General features: G+C 42.7%; 1 protein-coding gene across 1 annotated transcript; it reads right to left on the bottom strand.

Annotated features, from left to right (window-relative positions):
* Positions 1-702: 702 nt before the first annotated feature.
* Positions 703-13,588, bottom strand: CRHBP (corticotropin releasing hormone binding protein). The gene is made up of 7 exons (XM_055436331.2): positions 13,249-13,588; positions 12,785-12,884; positions 12,390-12,547; positions 10,821-11,031; positions 9,002-9,150; positions 5,202-5,319; positions 703-1,418 (listed from the first exon to the last, which is right to left on the bottom strand). The coding sequence occupies exons 1-7, from the start codon at positions 13,327-13,329 to the stop codon at positions 1,261-1,263; spliced, it is 975 nt and encodes a 324-aa protein (XP_055292306.1). The 5' UTR covers positions 13,330-13,588; the 3' UTR covers positions 703-1,260.

The following is a 13,588-nucleotide window of genomic DNA, read 5'->3' as shown; positions in this document are numbered from 1 at the left end:
GACAAAATTTAGGCTTAAACCTGGGTATTTTTGGTGTTTTCAGTCACTATTTTTCTTTCTGCCAGGTTCCCAGATTTTGTTAACAATCCCAGTATATGGGATTCCAGTATATTCTATTATAAAATTAACTTTATATTAAATATATTTGGGGACCCAGAATCAAGCCATTAGTTATGGCACAGTTTGCAGTTTGCATCCATTAATCCAAAGAGCACTTGTTCACTCTGGAGTATTTCCTTTGTTTCTCAAGACTTTATTTCTGACCTCAAGGTGTCTTTTTATGGGCCCACATGCTTGGTCTCAAGCTGATCGTGGACAAGGCTCAGTCAACAATAAACTGTCTTTGGTACCAAAAAAGTACTCAGATTTCTGCTTAAGGCCTTTGTTGCCCTTGTTGAAAAGTACAATCTTCACTGTGGCAAAGACATGTATTCTCAGTTTTCTTGGAGAAGAGTGGGAAAGTGATCCCCACATCCGGCTTCCCCATCATGACCAAAGAGTTAGTGTTGTTTGTGCAAACACTGAAATTTTACCTTTTGCACCTAATAATTCTACTTACCAACTCAGAGTTCTCTGAGCTCTAAGAAGTCTAGAATGATTTAGTTCAGCATTTGGTTCTCTCCTGAGAACATTATTTTCTGACGGTAGTAAGGCAAGTAACTACTCAGGTAAACAAAGCAGGATGCTGAGGTGCCAACATTCTGAATATGTTTATTCATGCTTGTATTTACAATTGCAAAATGTTTTCCATACTACAAATGTTTGTTAAAAACAAGCTGTTACAAATCAAGAAATAATACCAGCTACAACTACTCTCTACTATAAACAGAATAAACGGAAAATAAACAGAATAAACAGAAAATAAACAAATGCTACTACTTTGGTATACACAGACATGCATTTTCTGTTATAAAACTGATAACACCATCATTTTCATTTCTTTGTATTATTTTCCCTTATGATACAAGTTTTTATTGCACATTTCTTTGCACTTGTCTTACCAGTTCAGATTGATAGCATATAAAAGAATTATAGGAAACTTTTTCTACCAAGGGAGAGGGGCTTATTTTCTGCCATGTGGTCATTTATATAACAAATGAAAAAGAAGCAAGTTACAAAAATTAGTGTGTGTGATATGTGTTCAAAGTTGGGAATACTGACTGGAATGAAAGGTTCTTAACTAGCTGCTCATCAAAATCATATATAATAGCCATTAAAAACTCCCTTAGCTAGCAGTATGGAAATCATTGGCTTGTTAATTCAAAGAGTAGACAAACAGAATTCCTGGATACTGTTTCCATTCGGGTTTTCCAGCTCGTATGGTTCCAGCTGACGATACTCAAAAGTCACACGATTTATATGTTTTCCACTGGAGACCATGCGCAGCACCGTGTGATCACAGCCAACTTTCATCTGGGCTACAATTCACGGAGAAAGTAAGTTTCCCAGCAGGTTAGAAACCACAGAGCCAAGCCATCACTGTCCACAAGACCATTTAAACAGGGCGAAAGCAAGGAGACGCAGCTGCCTCTCACGTAGTCAAACCAAGCATCTACCATCGGATGAAACGGTTTTGTTTTCATGTTCATTATAATATACAGCTGACCCGTGAACAACCTGCATGTTAGGGCCGAGCACCCTCCCCACAGGTGAAAATCTGCATCTAATTCATCATCTCTCCTCCACATCCATGGCTCCTCCAGACCGGAGGCTCCACATCCTCGGGTTCAATCAACCCGGGGTGGTGTAGTACCGCAGTATCCACTACCGAAAACAACCCTGGTGTCAGTGGACCTGGGAAGTTCAAACCCGCGCCGTTCAAGTCAACTGTGTCATCAGTTGTTGAGCAATGAAACTGAACTTAGCCTTTCTCCTCGTGTGCAAGAACACTGTCAAATAAAACTAGCTATAAGGAAGTAAGAAGCTAGCTCCTTGCGCTTTTATGTTCTCCTACCTCCAAGGCTTGGCGGTGAAGGCAGACGAAGGCAAGCGTCTGTCCCCGCCGCATCCTTCCTCTAGTTGCATTCTCAGTGGAGGGTAGTGCTGCCCCCTTGGGACAGGTTGGAAATTTGCAGGGGTTGTTTTTCTTCCTTCTATTTGGAGGCCCAGGTGGCATTTAGTGGGCAGGGCTAAAGAATGGACTGTACTGCCAGACAGTTATGTAGACCAAAAATATCACCTGTTTATTGTTTTCTAGCCTAGATAAAGATTCTGTTTTACATATAAATAAAAATAGCATTTTCATGGTTTAGACAGACACCAAAGGTACTAATTTTCGTTCTACTGTTCACTTGTACTTTTTCTAATTTTTTCCTGTATTTCTTACATGGAATGATTTCCAGACAAGAATAATGGAGGGGGTTAAATTTTTTTTCAGCTTTGTTGAGGTATCCATTCCGTTCTGTCGCTCAGTCGTGTCCGACTCTTTGCGACCCCGTGGACTGTAGCCTATCAGGCTTCTCCGTCCATGGGATTCTCCAGGCAAGAATACTGGAGTGGGTTACCGTTTCCTTCTCCAGGGGATCTTCCCGACCCAGGGATCGAACCCGGGTCTCCCGCATTGGAGGCAGATGCTTTAACCTCTGAGCCACCAGGGAAGCCCATTTGTTGAGGTATAGCTGACAGAAATTGTATGTATTTAAGGTGCACAACATGATGCTTTTATATAAATATACATGTGAAATGATCATTACAATCAAGCTAGTTAACATTCATTACCTCACAGAATTATCTTTTTTTCTTTTCATTTCCCACTTCCTTCCCTCCTGGCAACCAACTGTTTGTACTCTGTACCGACATGAGTTGCTGTTCCGTGAAAGTCAGTATATTTATTAAAAGTTATTCTTAGTTTATTTCTTCAACCTCAAGCTGGTTTCTGAGACAAGATATATCTACCCTACAATAATCCTTCCTGCTATTTTAACTTTCTCAATCTTTTTCCCCCTGTTTGTCTCTATAAGGACTAAATTCTGAGAAACATTATTATCCTTCTATAACAGCTACTTCAAAAACATGCACCTGGGTTTAAATGAAGTAAAACAGCCAGATAAAGTTATTTAGGTAAAAGTCAATTTGGAGAGATAATAAAATATAAATCCAGTAATTATTTTAATATAAGCGCCAGGGAGTCTAGGCTAAGCTTCTATGACGAGGCCCAAAGTTAATTTTCTTTAAATGATTGGGAAGGTCATTCTTTTCTGATCTTACTCTGAACTTTACATAACGTGCCTTATTTCCTTTAGTTGATGTGCATATCATTTATTTATTATTTGACATATTCCTAACTCAATCTAATCTAAAGGGCAAGATACCTAAGAGTTCACTGTATGAACAATTTAGGAGGGGCTCATGGAAACATGATGAATGAAAGAAAAAAATGAAGTCTAAAATGAACCAATGAGTCAGATAATTCAAACCTTCGAATTATCCTAAGACTGGTTTCAATTAGATAAAACAGGCAAAATATTTGGCCTTGATCACAACCTTTTGGAGAAGGAAATGGCAACCCACTCCAGTATTCTTGCCTGGAAAATTTCATGGACAGAGGAGCCTGGCGGGCTACAGTCCATGGGGTCGCAAAGAGTCCAACTAACACACACACACACACACACACACACACACACACACACACACACACACACACACACACACACACACACACACACACACACACACACACACACACACACACACACACACACACACACACACACACACACACACGTTTCCCTAAGCCAAATTATATAATTCATGCACCAAAATTACCATAGCTTCAATGATCTAAATTTTAAGGGGTGAGCGTTAGAACAGTTCTTAATCCAATCTTTTTATCCAGCTCAAACACATCTCACAGGTGCCCTCCATCAGCATGGAAGGATCCAGTGCCTTTGAGAACGCAAATGGAGAGAAGCCACTGGTTTAAACCAGGGCTCAAGTGTAAATTAGCATAAACTAGCCCCAAATTTTTAGCAAAGTGGGTTTTTAGAAATATTTTCCCTTTATCTGTGTATATTAATTCTATTCGCAAGGTTTTGCTTAAGATCCCAGCATTCGCTTAGAGAGTGAAAATACTGGTGGGCAGATCTGGGTTTAATTAAACAGGTAACAGCTGATCAAAAGGAGGTCTGATTTGCTGTTTCATTATTTAGTTGGTGTGTGACGTGTGCTTACAAGAGAGGAAGGGGGCTATGATAAGGGATGAAAGATTGCTCTTGTTTGACTTTTGTCTCTTAATCCATAATCACTGATTCCTGCATCTGAAGGACAGAAATGGGAGACCTTTATAGAAAGGTTTCACATAACCCTCTCTCTCCCCACTTGGACTTCATTAATTAATTTGGTCATGAGTCAGCAATTCCACCTTCACCCCACCCTACCTGAGCCTGATCAAATGGAAACTCCTCACTGATTCATAATAAAGAAAACCTGATTCTGTTTGGTGCTGCGCCAAGAGCTAACCTGGTCTTTTATTACCAGCGACCACTTTAGATTTCAGAATTCTCTTTTGGCAGTAGTCTTTCAGAGGTTGGTTTTGCTGTTAGACCTTGGGGACATTCTAGCAGTTCTGAGAATTTCTAATAAAATGAATCACCTTTTAATGTATTTACTATGAGTAATACACACACACATATACATATATATGGTAAAATGACTTAGATATTACTTTATCATTATATTATTACTAATTGATGATACATACACTATATGAACCATGGTTTTCAGTCAGCAAACTCTTTAGTCCCGAGAGGATGAAAGCAGGGACTTTCCAAATGGTACAACAAGCACAGTTCTATGCCATTTTCACAGTTTTACCTAGGGCCAACCTTAAACATGCAAGTTTGTTACTTCATAAGTTTCCTCTCCCAGTGTCAGATATTGTGGTCTTGTATTCTTGATACTGTTTATAGGCTCAAATGCAAAATCCTCACGTTGGTTCAATGCGCAAAATCAAACTTTTTTGGTGGAACTTACCCTTTCTCATATAAATAATTTGAAGTGTTTTATTTAAGGATGCAATCTTGTTGTTTTTCAGTCACTCGGTCGTCTCCAACTCTGCGACGCCACCGGACTGCAATACCCCAGGCTTCCCTGCCCTTCCCTGTCTCCTGGAGTTCACTCAAACTCATGCCCTCGGTCTTTCTCAGCATCAGGGCAAAACAATCTTAATAGGCACATAAATAATAATCAAAGAACCATCTTACCTGGGCCACGTAAAGGGTAGCAGAGATCAGCTAAAAGCAGCATCTTGGAAGGGTCCAAACCAGTTCCTCCCAGCAGCTCCACAAAGTCTCCTATTCCCCCACAGCCTGCGGAGGACTTCTAAGAGAACAAAGCGGCAGAGGAAGACGAATTTAAATCTCCCACCGAAGTCAAACCAATGGCAAGTTGGTGAATTCACTCCTTTAGGCCCAGACAGCCTGGAAGTGCCATTTAATTTAACATCCAAGACTCCGGAAACTAAGACTTTTTAAAGAAAAAAAAAGGAATTGCTTTTCTAAATTGGTTAAGTAATCATTTATTTAAATGTGTGTGCATTTAAAAAACATTTTTTACAAGTGCAAGGACTAAAACGATGAATCAGAATCTTTAAACTCCATATACAGTATATAAAAATTGCATCTAAAAGTGGTTTGATTTTTAAATCATTTGGACATATATACTGAATTATTTGCATTTCTTAATGCATGCAGTCAGCATTTTTATAAATAGGGCTTCCATATCAGTTTTTTCCTTCAACTTACCTCTTTTCCTCTTCTTTATAAAAGCTTTTTTTTTTTTTGCTATGGAGACAATTCCTGCCCTTTCTACTGATAAGGATTTAGATTAGTTATAAGAATAGTAAAGAAAAAAGAGAACCCTCATTTGGACTCAGATTAGCTAGAGTTACCATCAACTTTCTCCATCCAACTAAAGTAAATTTATTTCAAGCTATTCAAAATAATTATCTAGTCTAAAACTCTATGTGATCCACCGTAACCACCTTTTTCTGCTTCCCTTCATCCTTTCCACTCTGTCTCGTCTACAGAACTTCCCGGGCTTCAATTTCCCAGGCAAACAAAGCCGCCCCTCTCTGCCCCTCCTGTGATCAAGGCTGGCCTTGGGATCCCATCGCCCACATCCACAGGGCTCACACTTACGAGGCCTAGAGCTTGGCTTAATGCTCTGTTGTCACTATCTTGAAATTCTTAATAATTTAAAAATAAAGTCCTCGTGTTTTCATTTTGTGCTGTCCCCCACAAATTACACCGCCAGTTTTGCCTGTGATCCTCGTCTTCATGGAGGTACACTCAAGAGACCTAGCTGAGTGTGGCAAGATGCTTAGAAGTTAACCAGGTAGACCATACTACATAGGAACCAAACTCTAAAATAGAGTGCTGAACACACACATACATAAACACACACAGTCCAACATTAGGAAGTTATTGAAATGCAACTGGAACTAAGCAACAAATAGAATATAATATAACAGCATCTATTTGTCCAGTGAAAGGAAGCAAGTGGTGGGGTATACATATTTAAAGCACCTACTATAACTATGCATTTTACACATTTCATCAAACCATAAAATACAGGATTAGTCAGCCCCACTGTGTACAGGGCTCATGTTCTTGTATGAAGAGTGAATAAGCCATTTAGAAGTAAAGGGGAAAAAATATAACTGCCTTTCCCTTGAGTAGAGGGTGTCCAGGGGGAACATGACTTAAGACTCAACACTCCAGCTGGCTCTATAGGTTCCAAATTTCACAGGAAGAGGTGAAGGGCAAAAGGCAGACTCAGGAGAGAGAAAAGGGAAATAGGAAGTTGGGAAGAAATAAAAACTAAAATGAGGGCAATCGGGATTTCCCTGGTGATCCAGTGGTTAAGACTCCATGCTTCCTATGCAAGGGGCATGGATTCAATCCCTGGTCAGGCAACTAGGACCCCAAATGCTGTGCAGGGCAGCCAACAACAACAACAAAAAAAAATGAGGGAACAAAACCCAGAAACAAAGAGGTTGGGAGCATATACTCCTTGGCATTCGGTGACTTATCTCTCCTCTTCCCAAACCTCTCAGCTATCCTCAGTAAACAACGGCAGAAGCTGAGTTGTGTAGGGCCCTCTGGGGTTCAGCTCTTCAACCACGATCCTCTAGATTTCTTTGTGGAGGTTCCGCCTCCCTGGACTAAGTTACTCTCACCTCTTGCCTAGACGATGACGATGGCCTTTGAGGTGCACTCCTGCACCACTCGGGCTGCTACAGCCCACTCATCAACATTCATGGAAGCCAGAATGACATTTGGGCAATCCTCTCCTTCCCATCATGGACTTTGTTATTTAATTTGATCACGAAGCCAGCAATTCCAGCCCCTCTCACCCACCTGAGCATGGTCAGATGGATTATGCCCAAACGTCTTCAGTGGTTTGCCACTGCACTCAGAATAGACTCTTAACTCTTTAACATGACCTGCTGGGCTTTCTGCCCTGGCCCTGCCTGTCTCCCTGGGGCTATATCATGCCAAAGGCCCCTACCTTTGCTTCTTTCTGTTTCCAGAACTCAAGAAGCCCATCCTGCCTCCGAGCCTCTGCACTACTGTTGCTCTGTTCCCAGCTCTCCTGGGGCAGCTGACTGCTTCTTACCTATCACTGAAATCTCACTTCAAATGTCTCCTTTTCAAAAGGTTTCTTTCCTGACCATCTTACCTCACGCAGTTGCCTGCCCTCTCTCCCACGTTGTCCCTAGCCGCCATTCTGCTTCATCTTCTGTAGGGCACGCATCACTGTTTGAAACATATTATTCTTTTGCCTGTCTCATCCCCTAGCAGGTAAATTCCATGTGAGGAGAACCTGCTTTGTTCATTGCTAATTTCCAGCATTTAGAATAAGGTCTTGCACATAGTAAGCACCCTAAAAAAAAATTTTTTTAAAGCAACAAATACTTAAAACACTGCAGACTTCACACTGTTTTAAATGGTAAGCACCAGGATTACTCCTTACAGCCAAAAATAGCTTAAAAAAATGCAGATCTCTCAATCTACCATACTTTTTATCTTCTATATTAAACATCAAGAATGACACACAATCTCAAGCCAGTAAGGTTATGCCAGAGACATCCACTTATCCCGGTCTTTATCAAAGGATTATTCTTCCACAAAGGTTCAACTTAAACAAATATAAGCACTGGCCTATGAGTTTAGGGCTTAAAGGAAGTTGTACATACTGCTTTTCTCAGCCCTAGCCTTATATATTTGGTTTCACTGAAACCAAATAAATCTGATTAGGAACTTTCTTTGATGACTTTCTTCGATGCCGATGAATATATCAGTTGTCTTAACCTAGGCATATGAGAACATAAAAGGAGGTGAGGGTGACTCAGAGGAAACAAGCTGCCAGTGCAAGTAAATGTGGTCAAGGTCAGCACAATTGCAAAGTCCATAAAGCAGTTCATGGGGGGAAAAGTAGATGGGGAGTCTCAGCTAATGTTTTGTTGCCAAATGTATAGCATGATATGTAATGCAAAAGAAAAAAAATAGCTTCAAAACTTTACTGTATTTTGCAATATGAAAATCCAATTTCATATTTTCTGCTACACTTAGCATTTCTTCATCACACAGTTCTGTCAATGAAGACACTTCCTTCATGTTAAAAGAAAATTCCAATAATCAGAAAAACAGCTGTGTAGATGACTCACACTAGGTTCTGCTAGGAGAGAATTTCTGTAAAAGAGGCGAGTACAAGAGAGTTCAATTGTAATTATATGCCACAACTTTGCCAGTTGGAAACATTTCTTACATCATGAGAAAAGTATTCAAGTAGGCAGAAGGGGCACCTGAGCGTGCGGCTTGCAGCATAACGGAAATAGAAGAGTGTGTTCAGGCAGCAACGGCAGGCTTGTGTGAGATGGAACGGTTAGACAGAAGGACCTACCACTCCCATTCATCCACGTTCGCCCTGTATGATTACTTCTGCTCTCAAAAGTTTGCTGGGGCCTTAGGAAGTGACCGGGAAGCAATAAGTGACTCACCTTTAACTGCAGACCGTTTAAGTGTCCCAGGGTGAGATCGGATATTTTGATCGCCACAGGATAAATGATGGAGAAGCTGCAGTTGCGATGCTGATGCGGCACGACCAGAGTAAACCTTCCATTCGGGGTCTGGGAGATGATATTGCAGGCTTTATAGAAAAGCAAAATCACATTTTCACTATCTTGTATGCTTTTGTGGAAATTTATCTTATCCTTATTCTAAGCTTCTGTTAATGGTCTAGGGGCTTGGGGCCCAGAAGAGAATACATATCACAAAGGTGATTTTGGAGATGGGAAGGACCTGGGGGATAAAATCCACCAGGGATATATCCACATTGTTAAGAGGCCCTGGGCTGTAAGGGGCTTCTAATTGTAATCTCAGGGGGGTCACCTTATTTATAACACTCAGAAGACATAAATTAATAACCAACCAAGCAATACTAGCTGTGTAAGTTCTAGGAATACTTCATTAACTAGGCTTAGTTCAATCTGGAAGTCTGGAAGAATCAAGGCTTAAAGAGGAGATCAGAATTCAAAACTTGGTGGTCTGAAACCATTTATTAACTGAACTTTTAGATATATGTTACTTTTTAGATAATAAAGTAAGGAAATATTGAACCCGTTACAAAATAGGCTGAGAAAAACAGAAACCAGGCTTATGTCTGATAAATATTTACTGGGTATTAAGTGGTAAGTTGACTAAAAGGTAAATCTTTAATGTTTATTTATTCCCCAAATGTTCTGAAAACTTGTTTTGTATCTCAATCTAGACTTACAATAAATTTATTCTTTTAACTAGAAGCATCAGAGTTTGTGCTGTTTTTGGACAATTATCGGACAAAAGTTTCTGACTGATCAGATTATGTCAGAATTACCTTTTGCCTCCTTCTTATATTTTTAATCACAATTTCCAAATGAACTGAAACTCCTTGATGACTCTAGAAAATTTCTGATTTCTAGGCAAACAAGATACAGGAGAAATAGCTGTCCTCTAGTAGTATATGTTCCAGTCCTCAGAAAGAGCCCTTCTGCGTGCTTCTTCCATAAAAAGTTACTTTGGTTTTTAAAAATAAAAATTGGGAGATCAGTCAGTACTTTATTTTTTGGCAGATTAGGTAGGCGCCATTCTTCAATCACATGAAGTGTTAATATTAATACTATTGTATGCAACCAAAAATGATTATGTTTTCTTTACCTGATTTTTTACAAACATTTTCCTCTTAATGGGGAAAAATAATAAATAGATGAATGAAATCATTCTGATTAAGATAATGTGTTTTAGGCCTGGGCTATTTAGCTTTATAGCATCTTTTTGTGTATCCATCAGAAACGAACTAAATTAGAGCAATGGGTTCAGACTCAGAAGGCAACACTGAGGTCCTCTGGTCCAACCCTCTGCTCAGGCATGAAATCTGTCTACACATCCCAGATACGCAGTCTTTCAGCATTTACCTAAGTATCTCAAAGACTTCATATCTGAATCCAGGTCAATGGATGACTGGAGGGATTAAAGTTTGTCACTGAATACATTGTAATAACTCAGGAGATCAGAAATAAGACCAGGGGAAAATTAGAATTCTAGCTACCATAAGTTAGTATCTTATCTAGCATGGTAAATTAAAAACTGATTTGATTTTCATAATAATGAATCACAAATATCGTTTAGGTCATTTCTAATTACAAAAGAATTTCAATTCAAATCCTTCCTCACTTCAAATTTCTTAAGTCTGTGCAATGATACTACCTTTGAAAAGTAGAATGGACACTCTCTCCCCCCAATTCCTGCCTTCTAACTGAGAAGACAGGAAAGTCCACTTACGGAAGAGGTTAGGATCTGTCTTCATGGTTATTGTGAATCCATTTCCTGGCTCATGGACCCGGAAGAAGATCATGGCCACGTTCTGGGAGGATCTGATGCTCCTTCTGCTAAGACCACTCTCACAGAAATCTATGTACCTCTCAGTCGTGGGGAGAGGGTGATCCTGGGAACTGGGGAATTTCTCCCCCTTGAGAATCCAACCATCAAATACCTTCCAACAAAAACACAAAGATGATCAATTCCATCGGCTCCTGAAATTATAAGTGTGTTGAAAAGGGGGGAAAGCTTCCCCAGCAATGGGCCTCCAATTATAAGTAGGGAATAGACGACTACACCCCTGCACACTTGCTTTCAATTTGTATATATTTTGACTGGATTGTTTGCAAGTCATATGATTAATTAATTAATTATTGCTCCCCCCCCTTTATAAACTCCAATGTATCCGAAGCAAATACTTTCTTATACTTTATCATTTCAGTCACCTTGATAAATAAAACTACAGATGATATACATTTTTGTATTGGTCATTATTTTTCACACATCCTACCTTCAGAAGAATTCCACAGGAGCTTAATCTGGGCTTCAGTTTTTCTCTTTCCTCATTAAAATATGAACAAAATATCTCAAAAATAGACAGCAAAAGGACAAACTGGAGCAAGAACTTTACCTACCTGCCGGTGGTTATACATACCCATTTCCCTCATCTTTAAACTCATCACACATTAAATATCAAGAACTACTTTAACACTTAGACAATAACGTCTGGTATGCAAGTTAGGAATTTTTTCCTTCACTTGTTGAAGTTTGTAGTTGGCTCGACAAAAGGTCAGAGTCTATTGACTTTATTCTTAAAATCACCGCAGGTCTCCAATTTAATGAGTTCAACCTAGCTCGAGTTAGCAACATTACCAGCTACAAATTCCTTCATCAGATCAGTTCTTTTCCACTGCATTTGACAGTTTCCAAGATAATTCCACTTTAGAGTTTTGCTCATGCTCACTTTAACTGGACGGGAGAAGTCCAGCAACCATCCCGAGCTGACCCCTAAGGCTCACAGGGAACTAGGAGTGGGGCTGCTGTGAGACTGGAGGACTTGCCCACACCTCATCCCTGCCTCAGACTAGATTCCTTCTCAGCATGCCTCCCAGCGGCCCGTGCCCTTCTGCTCCAAAATCGGGTCACCCATGCGTTGAAGACAGCTTTTGGGAGCCTGGAACGATTCCACACAGAGAGAGGGACCTGCCGGAGCAAGGCGGGCTCAGATCTCAGACGTGTGAGGTCGCCTTCTAACCGGGGCCACGGGGCTCGCCGACCTGGGCGCTCCTGCTAAATGGGCTTGTACCACTTTTCATCTGCCCCAGGATGCAACAAGCGCCGGAACCGAGAGCTCAGAGGGGAGCTTCAACCACGGCAGGAGGCGCCAGCCCTTCAAGGAGTGAGCGGAGGTTCCTTTTGCTTGGGGGTCCCACTCCGGCACCAGCCGAGCATCTAATTACCGGCTCTCCCTGCTGGGTAGCTGGGACCCGGTCACTGCCCGTCCCCTGCCCACCTGGCCCAGGGGCGCCTCACCTGCAGGATGTCCCCCCTCTGACAGTCGATGGAGACCAGGTCGTAGCGGATGGTGATGAACTCCTCCGGCTCCGCGATGAAGAATGTGGCGCAGTGTAGCTGCGGCCGGTCGGCGGTGAAGGTGAACTGGCCCTGGAGGCTCAGCATGTCCACGCACCCTGGGCGAGGGCAGCGCGGTTGGCGGTCCAGGGCTGCGGCCCCCGCGGCGCCGCCCGGGGAAGCCTCTCTCCGCCGCCCGCAACTCCCAGCCTCAGCGCCCGGCTCCCGGAGCCTCACGCCATCTCGCCCGGGGACACCTCCTCCGACCAACCCTTCTCGATGGGAATCTGGGCTTCGAGCTCCCTCCCAGGGGTCCGGCCAGCCCCCACCGCCCCCGGCCGGTAGCCCGCACTCACGCAGAGCGCGGCGGTACAGCGGCTCCCCCTCCAGCTCCCGCTTCTGGCTGGCGCCACCAGCGAGATGTGGAAAAGGGTCGTGGTCCACTGCTTCCCGCAGCTGGCCAGGAAAATTAATCAGTCCAGAACAGTTCAGGGAGGGGGAGAGGGGATCAGAAGCGGGGTACCCTCCCTGCCCATGGCACTGAGAAGCAAGTGAGCAGATCAATGTCTCCAGGGGGATCCGCAGAAGATGGGGCAGTTTAGACCTTTTCCATCAGATCGGGTTATCCCCAAGGGGCCAGAGGGAAAGGGGGAAGAGGTAGGCAGAAAGACCTAGGGGAAACCCGGGGGGAGAGGGGCAGTGAATGAGGAAGAAAGAGCTAACCCCAGCATAATGTGAGAGCAGAGGCAGCCTGCCCGCCCCCAAGGCTGGACACTCAGGGCTGCAAGGTGCGATGGGTCAGCCCCAGGGAATCGCTCACCTCCAGGTACCGGCTCTCTCCTCTTAGGGCCAGCAGGCAGATCAGAACGAAGTGACACTGAAGTTTGAAAGTGGGGGCCATGCCGGCCCTGCCTCTGCTGCTGGTGCTTCCTGCTCCGGAGGTCTCAGGCTTTGCTTCCCAGGCTCACCCAGGCGGAGAACTGGAAGCTGGTAGGGTCCCTTTGCTGGGTCCCTTTTATAGAGCAGTGAGGAGCGGAGGCTCTCTGCCCCTTAACTGATCTGAGCTCAGTAACCATGGGTTACCTGTCTCGGTGACAAAGTGCGTGACGATGACGAGGGTCCAGCCCTCAGCCACAAATTTTCAGAGTGGTCCAGCTTTA

Source organism: Moschus berezovskii, chromosome 9, assembly GCF_049115385.1.
Source record: "Moschus berezovskii isolate FMDL1 chromosome 9, NW_MosBer_1.0, whole genome shotgun sequence".
In the NCBI taxonomy this organism is placed as follows: Eukaryota; Metazoa; Chordata; class Mammalia; order Artiodactyla; family Moschidae; genus Moschus; species Moschus berezovskii.
The sequence above is the reverse complement of the archived record's forward strand: the minus strand, read 5'-3'. Positions and strand labels throughout refer to the sequence as shown.